This window comes from Triticum urartu, chromosome 6 (assembly GCF_003073215.2).
Source record: "Triticum urartu cultivar G1812 chromosome 6, Tu2.1, whole genome shotgun sequence".
Taxonomy (NCBI): Eukaryota; Viridiplantae; Streptophyta; class Magnoliopsida; order Poales; family Poaceae; genus Triticum; species Triticum urartu.
In genome coordinates, this window is record NC_053027.1 from 8,723,552 (window position 1) to 8,740,790 (window position 17,239).

The 17,239-nt window shown below is 43.4% G+C and overlaps 1 protein-coding gene and 1 pseudogene across 9 annotated transcripts; both read left to right on the plus strand.

The window, feature by feature from the left end:
* The first annotated feature begins 1,233 nt into the window (after nt 1-1,233).
* On the plus strand, nt 1,234-5,737 carry LOC125517476. 9 transcript variants are annotated; one of them, XM_048682677.1, is made up of 5 exons: nt 1,234-3,668; nt 4,315-4,399; nt 4,551-4,619; nt 5,175-5,361; nt 5,463-5,737. In XM_048682677.1, exon 1 carries the CDS (start codon nt 1,354-1,356, stop codon nt 2,506-2,508), a length of 1,155 nt encoding a protein of 384 aa, XP_048538634.1. In that variant the 5' UTR covers nt 1,234-1,353; the 3' UTR covers nt 2,509-3,668; nt 4,315-4,399; nt 4,551-4,619; nt 5,175-5,361; nt 5,463-5,737. The 9 variants fall into 9 exon arrangements, with proteins under 9 accessions (XP_048538634.1, XP_048538630.1, XP_048538631.1 ...); XM_048682673.1 differs by having other exon boundaries at nt 4,315-4,619; XM_048682674.1 differs by having other exon boundaries at nt 4,551-5,361.
* A 1,819-nt stretch (nt 5,738-7,556) lies between these two features.
* Nucleotides 7,557-14,033, plus strand: LOC125516840 (annotated as a pseudogene).
* The last annotated feature ends 3,206 nt before the right edge of the window (nt 14,034-17,239 follow it).

Here is a 17,239-nt window from a genome sequence, read left to right on the forward strand (position 1 = left end):
AAAGAAATTCCAGAAGTTCTCAAGACGTGGTCGCTTTGAAAAACCCTCAAGGAGCAATGATTCCTCATCCAGTGAGTACGAGAAGAGGCTTTGTCACAAGTGCAAGAAACCTGGACACTACATTCAAGATTGTCCTCAATGGGAAAAGGAATCGAAGAAGAAGAAATATAAGGACTACAGTTCTAATGATGCGAAGAAAAAGAAGAAATCCTCAAAATCTTCATCATCAAAATCCTCAAAGTCTTCATCTCACAAGAAGAGCAGCTCCAAGAAGGCTTGGACATTCATTGGCAAGGAAATGGACTCTGAAGCTGAATCTGAGGAACAAGAGGAAGAGGAGGCATCTGAGGACTCCGAGTCTGGTGTGGCGAGCCTAGCCCTCGCTACTGCATCCGTCAATAAGTCTATCTTCAACTCTGAAGAAAATGACCTCACCAACAAGGCTGATGAAGGCAATGATGACTATGCTCCCACCTCTTGCAGCTATTCTACAGCTACAATTTTCCGCTTTTCTCTCAATCTTAAGGATGTCTTGGAAGAAAATATACATCTTATACTCTTGATGCATTTTATATCCTGATGATTAATCACACCTTGCATGTTCACTTGCAATTTTGACACTCTGAGGTACTGCATGTTGACAGTTTGAACTCTTGCAGTGGCTACTAAACAGCTGCTGCTGCTGCTGCTACAAAGAGTTCACCCATCCTTGAAGTTGTACACCTTCCTCTGGTTTACTCATTGTTTTAACTTATGATAATTGTTGTGCTTGCTTATCATACATTACTATGCTTCCATTATCTGCTTTGGCAAGTCTATAAATTGAAATCATTGTGTTTCCATAAGATTGTAATCTTGCTATTATTTTTTATTTAGCTGTTTTTATTTTACCAGGTGTGTATGCAGTTCGGAATTCTTATGATATTATCATGTTGCGACATAGACGCTTAGGAAATTCTGATTATAATCAGAACGTAACAATTATTTACAGGGTCATTTAAATTACAACGATTTCTATATCATGAGAATTTGGAATGTGATAATTATACGTGCGTTGCACGTGCACGCTTACCAGTAGGAGAACCAAAAACTCTTCACTGAAGTGCAGTATGTTCGCCCAGCCCAGCCCAGCCCAGCCCAGCCCATCATCAGCGAGACTGGCGTGTGGGGTCACCTTGTCAGCATCATGGTCGAACCAGACCAGCGACCATTCTTCTCTTCTCTCCAAAAAAAAAGAAAAAGAAAAAGAAAAAAGAAGAGACCAGCCCAGACCACACAAATCCTCTCGCTCTCGCACCCGGCCGCTCGTTCCCCATTCCCTCGCCGCCGGCGCCACCGCGCCGCCGCAGCGCCATGCTCCGGCTCCGTAGGTGCGTCCTTGCCCAGCTCCTATCGTCTCCCTCCGCCTCCACCATCTCCCCTCTCCTTCGCCTCCTCTCCGCGGCTGCGCCCGCCGTCTCCCCTAACCCTAGCTTCGCCGTGGAGGATTACCTCGTCGCCACCTGCGGCCTCTCCCGAGCGCAGGCACTCAAGGCCTCCCCGAAGCTCTCCCACCTCAAATCCCCCGCCAAGCCCGACGCCGTCCTCTCCTTCCTCGACGGCCACGGCTTCTCCAGCTCCGACGTCGCCGCCGTCGTCGCGGGAGACCCCAAGGTACTCTGCTCCAGCGTGGAGGGATACCTCGGCCCCGTCGTCGCCCAGCTCACCGGCCTCGGCCTCTCGCGTTCTCAGATCGCGCGCCTCATCTCCTACTGCCACGGCAATTTACATCTGACATCCATCGTCTCCAAGCTGCAATACTACCTGCCCCTCTTCGGCTCCATCGACAACACCCTCCTAGCTCTCAAGCGCTGCTTATACCTTATCTCGTCTGACCTAGAGAGGGTGGTCAAGCCCAACGTCGCGGCCCTGCGGGACTCGGGGCTGGGTGATTGCGACATTGCCAAGCTGTGCGTCCCTAGTCCACGGCTGCTCACAACTAATGTAGAATCCATCCGGGCAATGGTGTCATGCGCTGAAAGTCTTGGTGTGCCTCGTGGATCTAGGATGTTCAGGCATGCCATGTCTGCTGTTGTGTTCCTCGGCGAGGAGAAGATCGCTGCCAAACTGGGGTACTTGAAGAAGACCTTTAGGTGGTCAGATGCCGAGGCCGGCATTGCTGTGTCCAAGTATCCAATCTTGCTAAGGAGGTCTAAGGACTCTCTGCGGAGCAGGTCAGAGTTCCTCATCTCTGAGGTGGGGCTGGAACCGGCATACATTGCTCATCGTCCGCTATTGCTCTCTTACAGCCTGGAGGGCCGGCTCAGGCCCCGGTACTATGTTGTGAAGTTTCTCAAGGAAAATGGATTGCTACATCGCGGCCGGGACTACTATTCTGCAGTCGCGGTGACTCCGAAGGTATTCATGGAGAAGTTCATATGCCCTCACATGGAAGCTGCACCGCACCTTGCTGAAGACTATGCGGAAGCTTGCAGAGGCGAAGTGCCGACTAGATTCAGATTTACATGAACCAAGAATTTTATGGTATTAAAGTTTGAAACTGCTTACTGCACCCCAGAGATTTCGCTTGCGGAGTAAGCTGGTAGGCTTTGTTTCAGTATCCGTGCCTAACTAGATGTTGGTTGTCTTTCTAGTATGGCTATGACATGCTGGTTTGGTCGTTGCTACTTGCTAACACCTGATGAAGCTACTAATTTATTTCTTGAGACCTGGTATGTCCATCTCATCATTCAGCAGAGAAGAGAACATCAAACTGCTATCTTGCCCATTCTCTTGCCTTATTGACACACATATTGGAACTAAGAGAGTGTGAGATCAGGTCATTGTGCAGACACATTGAAATATCTGTGACTAGTATATCTGCATTTGTATATTTGGAATACTGATATGAAAGGACCAGGATGACCACAATATGTTGATCACTGTCGAGGATGGCATTTTGATATAGTTTGTTGGTTGCTTGCTCCAGTTCTTGTTAGCTGAAAATTGATCATTTTTCTTTCTGCAGCATCTTTGTTTGAAGAGTTAAATTTTTGTTAAAGTAATTGATGGTTTACTAATTCATACGAGTATTTTCCTTTATTATTCTCCTGTATTTCTGAATGGTGTACTGGTTGATACTTTCTACCAGTATTACAATTTCTGCATACAGCCTACCAGTACAGTCTTGGTTTTTGAGAATTTGTAGCTATATGTTGATTATTACTGTTTATTAGAGCGAAGGAGAAAGACCTGGGTGACCATTTTATTTTATTTTGCATTTGGATGCCATTGTACAGATAATGCGCCTCTGCCCCCATTCATTGTTTAAAGGTGCAAACAAATTTGCCCTCTCATTTTTTCCGGTTTTAGCTTTTAAGAATAGGAGATAGATAGTCTGTCTATTCTTGTGCAATAAAGGAAAGCTCGACTATGCCATAGAAAGTGTTGTTGTTATACTGTCTGTACTTGATCCACAAAACACATAAAAGAGCTCATTGCCTCCTTGAGTTAACGGTTTGTATTCAGCAAGTTCATGTTCTGTTTATGAAGCAGGTGACTTGTGATGACTATTGGATGTCGTTCAATTGCTTTTCAACCATGCCCATCATCTTTTTGTGCTATGATGAAGCAGGTTGAGGATATTGTCCATGCAATGATATAGGCTTGCTTGCAGGAACCCATGGCAGGTACTTCATAATCTAGAGACATTGTACTTTCTCCTTTTTCATGTTCAGTCACAAACATATGTTCCATTCTCACATGAAAAATAGAACCTGCAGCTACCAAAACAAACTGTGAGCTGCATTAGTTTCAGTCACACCACTGAATTCATTGGTGCTCTCACTTCCTTTTTGTGAAAAAATGCGGTCTGGTGAATTGTTGATTAGTTCACATGGCCTAAACATGTTAGTACAGAACTAAATATCTGTAAAAGAACAGGGCCGGTATCTGAAAAAACTTCCTCCAATGTTATAAAGGAGGCCAACTTTTATTCTGGGGCAGGTACAGAAACTGAGGTGGCGTGTCGATTCTTTTATCGTGCTCAAATTTGTTGCTATGACCTGGCAGCAGTGTTCTTTCAGGCAACGGCTCAAAAGTTCATGTTGTTGAATGTTGTTTAAAATTATATATCACGTTAAAGCAGTCAAAATGTTGCAGAATGCAGTGTACGCTTTTAGAGCATTTATGTTCTATTGGTGTTTGGGTTTATATATTTACTGAATAAATAAAAAAATATGTCTGGTTGCTGCAAATAGTTCCTTTTTTCCTGTTGTGCACCTCCAAAGTGTTAGCTTTGAATTGTAGGCTTATCTCACCATGTTTATTATACAGGGAGGTGACCGGTAGCTGATAGCACAATCTGATCTTCTCAAGAACCGTACTTCGTTCAGCTGCAAGACAAGGCAAATTGCTTTAGGTTATCACGTCCTATAATATCAAATAAACATCCTATTAGTTTACAGGATCACATATTTTTAGGTTTTTAATGCGGTTCATGATGAAACAGCTAGAGCTTATCAGCATAATTTTTTGATATATACTATTACCTAACTGACATGGTATTTCAGCATAATGCGGTTATTACGTCAGTTATTTCCGAACGGAGGGAGTATCACTTATACTAATACTGATTTTAGGTGACCGCTTATCATCCTCTGTATATCACTGATGCTACATGCCACAACAAGTTTTTAGTTTTCCTTTCTAGAGATAGTTGTGCTTAGAATCAGGATATTGTCACCAGATATGCACTCCATTTACCCTTTTAAAGAGAAAGGAGCAGGCATATTTGATAGCCGGAGGCTCCTTGACAACATCCCATTTCAAAATATCGAAACAGTTATTATGTTCTTGCAATGAAATGCCTACTATTCTGATTGTTACCCGAAGTTTGTGACCGTTTTCCCAGGTTTTGGCCTTGCTGCACATTTGCGTCCCTTGTCAAATGCCACTAGATTTATGAGGGTGGGGTGATCTATTATGAGGCATTTTTTTGTGTTCTTCAAAATTTAAACGGTGGAAATGTTTTAATTTTTAAATAGACAAACATGAATGACCATGTTAATGATCCATTACTAATACCATCCGCTTGGGTGCATTCTATGGCTGAGAATAGGGGGGTGTCCCTGGCAGGAAAATGGCACACAAGAGAGATTGTTTTCTGAACTAAACTTTGGCAAAACCGCGGACAGGTACTTATGGCTTTCATGGAAGGAACTCTGAGTATCAGTGGATGTTTGGTGAGGAAGATCTTAAATCTCTCCCTGTCCGATAACACGCTGAGCAGCGAGTGCATCAGGATTGGGTGATTATTCACGGTTTTGGTTTGCTTGGCTCCACACTGCAGAAGACAAAGAATTTGTTTCAAAATCCTGGCAGGTAATTTCGGAGTTAGGAAATTGGAGTATCTACACCACTTTGTTGAGTTTGTTTAATTTATGAGAAAAGCAATGCTAATGTGAGATTCTGTTTATGTTCAGAAGGCAGAATTAGGTCAACAGAACAAGTATTACTATGATGACAAGTTGAAGCGATTGGTAGTGGAAACAACTGCTCATTTATGTCACAAGCTGCATCATTGAGTGGGACATATTATATACTCCCTCTGTTCCTTGATATAAGGTGTATAGATTTTTGAGAAAAAGTCCGAAATATAAGGTGTATTGCGTTGCACCACTCGTCTGGATAATGTTTTTAGGGATTTGACTACATTTCCTTATATTAGGCAGGCTTCTCTATTTTCTCATGTCAATTAGTCAGGTGTAATCTCGCCCAAAACTTGGGAAATTTTCCCTCCACATGCGTTCTTTAATTTCCGTGTCAAAAACTATACACCCTATATCAAGGAACGGAGGGAGTAGTATACAAGCGTAGTTCGGTGTCAAGCAGGCGCTAGATCACCTGAACGTCCTTATGCTAAATGGAAATTCATTTGCCTTGTGCTTTGTGTATGGTATGGTGTGTACATCTTTGATTCAACTCAACATTTTCTACATATCTTACGCTGTAAGTAAATACACTATGCTCCCTAATTTTTAAGCATCGCAATCAATTGAGGACTAAATTGGGAATTGGATCATTTGATTTTGACCGGGTCAACAATTTCTCAAGAGACTTTTTTGTGTGTGAATAAAGACTCTTATTCAATTCTTTTAATTCGTTGTGGTTCTTAATCTTGAAGCTTTTTCATTCAATTGAGGTATCCAATTTCAGATTTGATTCATGATTTTGACCGGGTCAACGGTTTTAAAAATCAATTGGGAGCAACCTGGCCTATAAAAACATATGAATCCTGCGTGCCGTCTCATCACCTAGAAAAAAAAAGCATCAATATGCGATATTGTAGCACCAAAATAGTGCATGCAAACACCAATGCACAAAATTTTCCCACGTAAGTATGGGTTGATTAGCAGATAAAACAAAATCACACTGCAAAAGGCCCATCAAAACACCGTATTGTATATAAAAAGAACACACTCCATCATCTCCCCCTAGCCAAACCAAATACACCCTCGTTTCCAATATATAAGGTGTATTTGTTTTTTGAAAAGTCAAATCTATTTAACTTTGACAAAGTTCATGGTGAAAAATATCAGCATCCACGATAATAAATAAACAAAATATGTAAATTAATTTCATGATGAATCTAATGATACTAATTTGATATTATGGACGTTAATATATTTCTCAATAAATTTGGTGAAACTTAAAAAGGTTTGACTTAAAAAAAACTAATACTACACCTTATATTTTAAAACATACGTAGTAAAAGAATTATGAAAATCCAACAACACGAATGGCACAAGAATGTTCACCCTACTCTTCTAGTCAATGATGATTCTCTTGACTGCTAGGCAAAATAGGAAACAACTAATGTGATTGTGTAGTTTTTTTTTTGTTGAGAATCATGTGATTGTATAGATAATGCACGGATGTCAATAAGAAAATGTAAAGTTTGGTCAAAAAACAAACTTCCTCCTGTGAGCTACTCCCTCCGTTCCGAATTACTTGTTGCAGGTATGGATGTATCTAGATATATTTTAATTCTAGATACATCCATTTCTGCGACAAGTAATTTAGAACGAAGGGAGTAGATGTCTCCAACTTTTCCTTTTGGATATTGAGCTAAACAATTTGTTTGGACGATTTGAAGATATTGAGACCAACTAGATACCTAGGGAAAGAGCAACTAGCACAAGATACTAATACTTTCAGGTCTTGAGAGGCGAATAGGAATCGTACCTAGTTTTTGAAAAAATGCGGTAAGAAAGTAGTAGAAGGTGCTCTTGTAAAATTCACAATCAGGTCGAATTCAGGGCAAAGAACACTTAAAATCTTTATCCGACGGATGGAAGTGCATCAGTTTTTGTGTCATTAAATTAAAAGAGAAACAAAGAATAAATTCAGTTGTCTTTATATAGGAGAACCAAAAACTCTTCGCTGCTGTATGTTCGCCCAGCCCAGCCCAGCCCAGCCCATCATCAGCGAGACTGGCGTGTGGGGTCAGCATCAAGGTCGAACAGACCAGCGACCATTCTTCTCTCTCAAAAAAAAAGAGACCCGCAAATCCTCTCGCTCTCGCATTCGCACCTGGCCGTCGTTCCCCATTCCCTCGCCGCCGGCGCCACCACACTGCCGCGCCGCCACCACATCGCCGCGCCGCCATGCTCAGGCTACGCAGCCACGTCCTCGCCCATTTCTTCTCGTCTCCAGCCACCTCTCTCGGATCCCCTCTCCGCCGCATCATCTCCGCCGCCGCGCCCGCCATCTCCCCGAACCCTAGCTTCTCGGTGGAGGAGTACCTCGTCTCCACCTGCGGCCTCACCCAAACCCAGGCCGTCAAAGCCTCCGCCAAGCTCTCCCACCTCAAGTCCCCATCCAAGCCGGACGGCGTCCTCGCCCTCCTCGCTGGCCTCGGCCTCTCCGGCGCCGACATCGCCGCTCTCGTCGCTAGGGACCCGCAGCTCCTCTGCGCCAAAGTGGAGAAAACCCTGGCCCCCAACGTGACGGGGCTCACCGGCCTCGGTCTCCCGCCTTCTGAGATCGCATGCCTCGTCTCGCTCTCCCATAACAGCTTCCGCTCTAGATCCATCACCTCCAAGATGCACTACTACTTGCTTTCTCTTTGGGTCCTCTGAGAACCTCCTCCGGGCCCTCAGGATGAACTTCTACCTTCTCTCGTCTGACCTCGACGGCATCGTCAAGCCCAATGTCACCTTGCTGCGGGAGTGCGGGCTAGGTGCTTGTGATATTGCCAAGTTGTGCATCTCAACTCCGAGGCTACTCACCACCAACCCCAAGCGTGTCCAGGCGATGGTGACATGCGCTCAAAACATAGGTGTGCCCCGTGGCTGCGGGATGTTCAGGCACGCGCTGCAGGCTGTTGCATTTCTCAGTGGAGGACAAGATCGCAGCCAGGGTGGAGCACTTGAAGAACACGTTCAGGTGGACGAATGCTGAGGTAGGCATGGCTGTTTCTAAGGCTCCAATGGTGCTGACGCGGTTGAGTGGTGTGGTGTCGTGCCGTTTGGCGGTGGATCAGGGTTTCGGGCCCAGATCCAGTTGTCGCGGGCCGTCGGCGGGATGCGGCGGTGTTGGCTGCTTTGGCCCGCGCGGGCGGCTGCACGTGGTGGGGGCCGGCGACTCTGGTTGGCTGCGGGTGGATCTGGAGCGGCCGCTCCTGACCTGCTTCTCCTGCTGGACGGCGCTGCTCGGCCGGGCCGGCGTTCTGGGCGGCGGCGCTGCTTCGTCCCAGGTCCGGTTCGTTGATGGATGGCGATGTTGGACTCCAGGGCGGCGGCCCCGGGACGGTGGTTGATGTGTCGGTGGTCGTGGAGTTCACGCTGGTGATGCGGCGGCCGCGGTATGCTTGGTGGAGGGAGGCTCGTCTCTCGCAGCTCGGCTCGAGGCGTGGTGGTGGTCCCTGAGTGGCGATGGCGCGGTTGCTGCGTAGGGGTGCGCGGGTCAGTGGAGGTGCTGGTTGGCGTCGATCGACCACGTGGGAGTGGTGGTGTTACTGATTCGGGCGAAAGCTTGGCAGGTGATTGCTGGCCGGCGGAGGCGGCGCTCGTGGGCGTCGCTTTCTTCCTTCGAGGCGGCGTCGTGGTGATCTGTGCATCCTCATCTCTCGGGTCAAGATCTCCGAGCGAAAGTCAGGATCCTTGTTGGATTAGGCGGCGACGGCGTCTCCAATGTCGTTTTCCCTCTTGGGGGCGCTGTCTTGGAGATCTTGGTCCCTTTTGTGCTTCTTGCAGGCTGGACGTGCACCACATCGTGGTCGGCAGGTGCCCGGCCGGCGGTGAGGTTGGTTTGGCATTGCGACGCGTGTGTCAACGACGATGGTGGCGAGTAAAGCCGAGTCATGGCTTGTCCTTTTGATGTCGAAGGTCTGGTGCGCCAATGGGTGAGCCCATGCTGGTTTCTGGCTGTGACAGAGAAGTCGGCGCTGCGGGCGGCGAGGCCGCTACGGCAACGATGACTCCATGAGGGCGGCTTTCAGCGTGCGGTGCTCTCCGGATGTTGCGCTAGACTAGGTCGGTGCAAGGCTTGCAACTTTCTTCTGTGAAGCTCGTCAACAAAATCGGAGCTGCCGTGTCCTCGACATTGCGGTCGACTGTTTGATGTTGTTGTGGCCAGGTCGTCTGCGTGTGCCCCTTATGGGGTTTGTATCTAGGTTTTTGACCGGTTTTTCTCTAATTAACCAGGCAACTCTCTTCTTGTTAATCAATGAAAATAGCAAATCTTTTGCCTCGTCTCAAAAACAAAGACTCTTCATGGGAGTGCAGTATGTTCGCCCAGCCCATCATCAGCGAGACTGGCGTGTGGGGTCACATTGTCACCAGACCATTCTCTCCCTCCCTCTCTCTCTCAAAAATAAAAATAAAATGAAGAGACCAGACCACGCAAATCCTCTCGCACTTGCACTCGCACTCGCACCCGGCCGTCGTGGCCAGGGTGAACTACTTGAAGAACACCTTCAGGTGGACGGATGCTGAGGTAGGCATGGCTGTTTCTAAGGCTCCATCGGTGCTGGCGAGGTCCAAGGAGTCGCTGCAGCGCAGGTCTGAGTTCCTCATCTCCGAGGTGGGCTTGGAACCGCTGTACATTGCTCAACGGTCGGAAATAATCGGTCACAGCCTAGAGGGCCGGCTCAGGCCCGGGTACTATGCTGTGAAGTTTCTCAAGGAAAATGGATTGCTCAAGCGTGACCCAAACTACAGTACCGTTTTCAAGATTAGTGAGAAGGCATTCAGGAAGAAGTTCATATCCCCTCACAAGGAGGCTGCACTGCACCTGGCAGAAGACTATGATGCCGCTTGCAAGGGGGACGTGCCGACTAATTTCAGATTCACATAAAGACGGGCTATGATGTAATTGGGTGCTGGTTGTCTGATGTTGTATGACTGTTAGATGCTGGGTTGGTCATTGCTAACGTGTGATGGAATTGATAATTTGATCCCCAAATACTGGTATGTAATGCTATCACTCAGCAGAGAAGAAACCATTGATTGGTTATGAACTTCTCATCCTCATTCATGTTTTAAACACACTTATTGGAACAAAATAAGTGTGAGGTCAGGCCATACTGCAGTGCATTAAAATTTCAGTTTTCAAGTTAGTTGCTGGTGCATTGAGACAATGAGCCACAGTAAGGTTTCCTTCATGTGGGTGGTGCATTCCTAATATTCTACTACTGGTTTTGCAATTCATAGTTGATAATTGGAGGATCAGTCTGATGTCCGTCCCAAATTTAGGTAAATAGTCTTCTTGGTGCGGTCAATTCACCTGGCTTTAGCTTAATCTGTTTTTCAGTTATGGTTTGATATACAAATCATTTTGGTTTGCTCATATGCAGATTCATAGTGACCCGTCTTTGTTTCAACTAATGAAATACTCCCTCCATCCCATAGTGTAAGTGTAGTGTCAAAAAACGTCTTACATTATGGGACGGAGGGAGTAGATACGTATTCATCCGACTAGGTTCACTAGCAGCTAGTTGGTGTTTCTTCCTTCTTTGTACATCTTCTTTAGTTTTGCTAAAACTCAGTGGTTAGGTTATTGCTTTGGTCGGTGTGATTGTGAATATAGGCACGAAACAGTTGGTATCATGTACATCCATGCTCTGAATTCATGGTCTGAATATCTGCAGAGGCTGCAGGTTCTTAATTACTTCCCCCTAGTATCTTGTTTATTTGAAATGCTGTGCATAATGTGCTAGCCTTCTGGGGCAGATTACTTCCAACTCGCCACATATTCTGCACTTGAATTAGTTTTTGCCACCTTGGGTGTTCATCTGGAGGAAGCTATCATTGAAGTTCAGTGACGGATAGTAAAATTTGCTATATGTGTCTTGAACCATGTTTGATCTAAAAACACAAGGAATTCCAGTACTTTCTTTAACCTCCAAAGTAACTGCCGAAGCGTGCTAGAATTAGTTTAACTTTTAATTATCAAGCAGATAGGTTGTAGTTGTAATGGTCTGTTTTTTGTAACAAAGTAAGCATTTCAGAGCTGGCCGTACTTCAACCAATCATACATCAATGTTTGCTACGTGTCATTTTGCCGTGTTGTTAATGCTCTACTTATTTTCCTTGTCAATGCAGGGTTATGGTAAGGCTCCCGGGGGTAAAAATTGATTTTCCTGGAGAAGGACCTTAAAGATGCATCATTGTTCAACTGCCAACTATTTGTTGTTTTCAGTAAGACACAACCCTGTTGAAGTCTTGCAGTGATTTTTCCTCCTAGGTTTCATTAAGATTTGGTCGCTTTGTTGGCAATGATAAAGGATATTGTGTCGCAGTTCATGCAGTAAATCTATGTCATACACTTGTGTGTTTATATGTTTCATCAGGTTTGTCTGGCCTATGATGATATGGAAGCCCAACTGTACCATTGACCTTGACTTGTTCTGCCCAGCGTAAATGATAAAACAGTTCCCCTTATAAGTTGTGATTGTTTGGACTGCTAGCTGATTCCTCTTTTAGCATTTTCAAAACTCTCATCATTCCTGTGCGTGTATTTAATTCTGTAACTAAAATGCTAGGATGCACAAGTTAACTAAAATGGCAGGACTTACTGGTAATGAAGAAATACCTCTGATGACCATGTGTGCTTAGGGGATGGGAGTCGAGTTCGCTCACAAGAGATGGGCCATCATCCTTTCTAGAAAGACTTTCCTCTGGATATATAAACCCTATTCCACAGGATTTGTGATCAAAGTTTTTGTATTCCAGTCCTGAAAAGCTCATTTTTGTATCAATCGAAATAGCTGTAAACCCACAATATTTTTCATGTCAGCTTGGCTAAAAGAGGCCGACTTGCGACAGCTTCCAATTGCCTCCTCTCTCTACTCCACAGTTCATCGGAATCTAATTGTACTTCATCTGTGTCAGTGTTTTAATTTTGCTCCCGATGTGCATATTTTTTTAGAAATCTTAGCAACCTTTCTGGTAGGGGTATTGTCATTTCTAATGTTAATGTTTCTCGGAGAAAGTTAGTGTCGTACTGACCTTCAATCATCAGAGTTTGATGTAAAAATCGACTGCATTTAGAATTTTATCATAGCAGTGTGTTAATTCATTAAAGGAAAGCAATGAAGCAAGTTAAATCGTAACTTCATACATGCTTAATATCGTAAACTTGAAGCATGTGCCTGTTGCAGTCCTGATGGGTACATTATACATTAATAATTTGTATGACATGGCATTCACCAATGCAGTCAGATGAAAATGTGGCTCAAACTATTGATGGATGCCCCCCCGCTCTTTTACCTGTACCCTTGTTTGTTTCTTAATAACTCTGTACTTATGTGTATCAATCTGACTATTGTTTTTCTTCATTTCTTCCTTCGTAGAGAATTGGAGCGTGTCCTTGCAGCCATTGCATATCAATGCAGTCGAAATATAGTAGGCAATCAAGATGCATTTTAGCGTATGTTTCTTTTCTGATATCTGGAATATATGTTGAGATTATAGTAACTGAAATATATGTTAGCTGCAATTTGCTAAAGGGTGATATGCTTATGATCTTATGGATGGAAGCCCTAGAGTTCAATTGCCAGGACTTTTTTCACAAGGTTAGTGTACTGCAGGCCTAGATCCTTATTTATGTTACTACAAAGCTTACGTTTTAGACTGCACCTAAGTTGACATGTTTCTATGGTCTACATTTTGCGGATTGGAGAGTTAGGATCAGCTGGCCCCGAGTGCAAAGAACTTCAAGAAACAACAAAGAGTTGTTGATGGATAATTCAGCCGGCTTGCTTCTCTGTTTGCCAATTGTTTGGAGCTACGAGGGTAACTATTTACTGTATTGTGGTAGATTTCTTTTGCTCTGATAACTAATCTATTTTAAGTTTTTAACTGATTTCAGTGTCCTAAATCTCTAGTGCAAAAACTATAGCACTGGATGTGTTGCCCTTCAGAGGTGGTGCCGGAAGGATCAGGGGCGAAGCCAACATAGAGAAGGAGGCGATTGTGATCGCAGCTAAGGGAAGCAAAAGCACGTGGAGGGGCATTCCTCAGCCTACTGGTACATGTCATTCTTCCAGCAAGCGGCGCCAGTTCCAAAATGAAGATTTGCTTAATTGTGAAAGGATGTTTTGTCTCAAACTCTATATGGTCCAAGATATACAATCATTTCTTGAAAATCATATTACTTCCATCCCAAAAAGCTTGTCTTAGATTTGTATAAATGCGGATGTTGGTTCCCTGCTCTAGTTCTTGTAAGCTGAAAATCTGCGTTCTTTCTGCAGTATCTTTGTTTGAAGAGATTAACGGCTGGCAAAGACTAAGTCTCCTCTGGTGTGCATCAATCAAGGGTTACATGTAGTTCTACTTATGCCCAGCCCGGCAAGGTAGCGGGTATATATGGAAGAAGCTATGTTGTTAATCTGTTATATCGTGATTTAAGACCAGCAAATGGTTAGAATATTAACCCTCGGTTAGCATGGTATCCAATATGCCTAGATTGATATAAATTGTTGCCTAGATTGATATAAGTTGTTACATTCACAGGCTATCTTCATGCAAACAGAGTTAGGCATTAACTGATGCAAGCTGGCTCTTCCAGATGGCATCTACTCTGTTTTCAGTGGTGGAAAAAATATATCTTCACAACTATATTGAGCCTTGAGCGTGTTCTGTAGACTGTAGTCCTTTCTTCAAAATTTTTTAAAGCTGGATGTGATACTGGATGGTCTGAATTATCGGCTGTCTAGGTTTTTTCTGCCCTGAGAATAGATCGCAAACTGTACTGCATATTTAATAATTTTTGTGCACATTATGTTTTGCTTCCATGGTTTGTATGCTTTTGAACTATTCCTGTCTTCATTTAGGCATGGATGTGGTTCGCAACTCAGTACTTTATTTCGTTGTCCACAATATTGGCTGATAAATCAGTTAAGTGCCAACATTTGTTACACTCTATAAAACCCACGTCAAGACATCATATATATCATAGATGACCGATAAAATTAGTCTTTTGTTACACTCTATAGCAACTTCACTAAGAAAACGGGACGTGACAACACAAATTGATTGGACCAGTATCTTACAAAACTTCCATCATTATGTTAGCCACAATAAACTTCACATGTTTTCCAGCAATTCACATGACATCATTAAAATGTTATAAGTATTGGATAAGAAGAATCGACAACACATTCTTACTGGGATAGCATCTTAGGGTTCCTTGAATATATATCTCATGTCGGGTAAATCCTTAGCTCCCTTCCCCATCTTACTTTTTACGGGGACTTCCCCCTCTTACTAATACTACAGAGTGGCTGTTTAGCTAGAAGATAATCAAAAGGAGAGACGTAACACTGGAATAGTTATTGGTTAGCGTGGATTGAAGGTAAGTGCACCATTACAAGTAATCACGATTAGCATGTGGGAAAGAAGATGTTAAGTATAAGACTGGTAATGGCGTAATGCATGGAGTAGTGAAAAAAATCCATTCATATATACATCTCTGTTATTTATTCCTTGCTACTGCATTTATTGGTCTCTTTACGATGAACACTCGTATTTGGAGTGGTATTACCCAGAAAAACAATAGAAATGCAACTAACCTTATAATTATAATGCCTCCCTCAAGTTACGCACTGACGAGCCAGTGTGACTCTTAGCTCTGACCACTATCGATGAACTTAACACCCATGGTTAGATTGTAAAACTAAGAAAACAGTGCTGATAAAACTAGAGATGGTGCACATCGTCTTTCGTGAAGAACATAAACAATGGCAGTTTCATCATAGCTTTTTTTTTGTTACAATTGTTGGATCTTCCATTCTTCCCGGTGTCTCCTGTTCCATGGGTTTTTGTCACTTTTATTCCTCTCACACCATTTCCTTATCTTCTGTAAATGAGTTTCACCTATTTGATGATAGACTATAGCTAGTGTTGCCAATATGCAGAAGTAAAGCTAGTGAGACGCCTGAGCATGCTATCCATTCAGGTAATCATAGAGTAGTATATATAAAGGCCATAGTACCATTATTCAACGTAGTGAAGGTTGGTGGAGCATTCATTTTCTTTTCATGAAATGAGTGCATAAGAGTTGCATTGGCATCGTGTTCGTGACAAAGTGGGAAAGAGTAGTTTGTTAATAATTCAACTAACTAACGTATAGTCCAATTTTGTTCCTTTAGTTGACCTTAGTTGGAAACTATGCGTATGTTACCTCTCATCCCTCAAACCACTGCAAGACTATTTCAGATGAATTGACCGAGGTTTCACACAGGTGGCAACCATTCAAATGAAATAAAATCAGGAAGTTCCAAATAAATTGGAAAAAGGCGAAAATAAAAAGAAATCCAAACTCTTGAACAAGAGAGAGGGCTCATCCAGAAAATAAAATATAATTAATTTGATAATTTGATTAAAAAAAAGGTAGCTCGATCCTTTTGCTACCAGTGCCGGCAATAAGCATCCATCTTGCAGCTTTACTCAGGCTCTTCAGGCTGGCACTCACATGCAGAATAGACCAAGTAGTCCATGTCATCCAGTAAAACAACAGACATAAAACTGACCTCGTAATATGTATATATAATTTCTCGGACACACTAGTTACAACAGGAAGATAGTAAGCTTCCAGTGTGACATGAGAGAGTAGGAAACATGAGAGAGTAGGAAATTATTCACTAGTTAGTACTCCCAATGTGGTCTAATTAATTCAGTACAAATAGCATTGAGCCACTTGGCACTGGTTACCTTAACACTCAAAGCCTTGACGGAACTGTACCAGGATCAGTGGATCACTAGACTGAAGATCAATAATAATAGTTCATTTCTACATTTTCACAACCATTTGGTCTTCTGTTCTTCCCGTTGTCTTCTATTCCCACGGCTTTGTGTATCTTCTTTTCATTTCTCATCCTCTCCTCATCTACTTTGTATGTGAGTTTCACCTACTTGACATACTAAGAAGCTAATGCTGCTAACATGTAGAAGTGATTCAACCGCAAAAAAAACATGTAGAAGTGAAGTGGGGCACTATATTTGATACCTAGTTGTGCGAACATAGTGGTATATATAGAGGGTAGAGGCGAAGTGGGGCACTGGAATATATAGTAGTATAAATGAAGGGTACAAGTGGAATGATGCACTGGCATTTGCTATCTAGTCAGACAAAGATTTGTGGTATATATATATATATAAGGGAATCACTATAGGTCACCCAACTGATCTTTCCATGCGTGTCCACCGCCTCCATGTCCATCATATATGTTTAATCAGAAGGCTCCGTAGTAACCTTCGTTAGAGTACATGTTTGCCTGTGGGAAAGAAGATGTTAAGTATAAGAGGGGTGACTACACAGGAGCAATGAATAATATATGTCGTGGTGAAAAAAAACATTTCATTATTTTCCAGTTATATACATCTTGTTATTTATTCCCTTGTCACTACATTTTGTTGGTCTATTTCTTGGCCAACACTTGCATTTGGAGTAGTATTACCCAGAAAAACAACTAACCTTATAATTATAATGTCTCCCTCAAGTTACACACTCACGAGCCAGTTTGACTCTTTGCTCTCACCAACATCTGAGATGAACTAAACACCCACGATTAGATTGTGAAACTAAGGAAACTGTGCTAATAAAACGGAGAGATGGTGCACGTCATCTTCATGAAGAACATAAACAATGGCAATTCCATCACAACAGCAGAGAGCCAGAGACAGACTCTATACAGCCTGGACTGTGGCCTGGGTCGTGAGGCCCGGGGCGGCCCGGGCCCCGGGCAATTGCCAAT

Excerpts from the sequence above, each read along its gene's own strand:
- LOC125517476 (XM_048682672.1), top strand. The coding sequence starts at position 1,354 with ATGCTCCGGCTCCGTAGGTGCGTCCTTGCCCAGCTCCTATCGTCTCCC.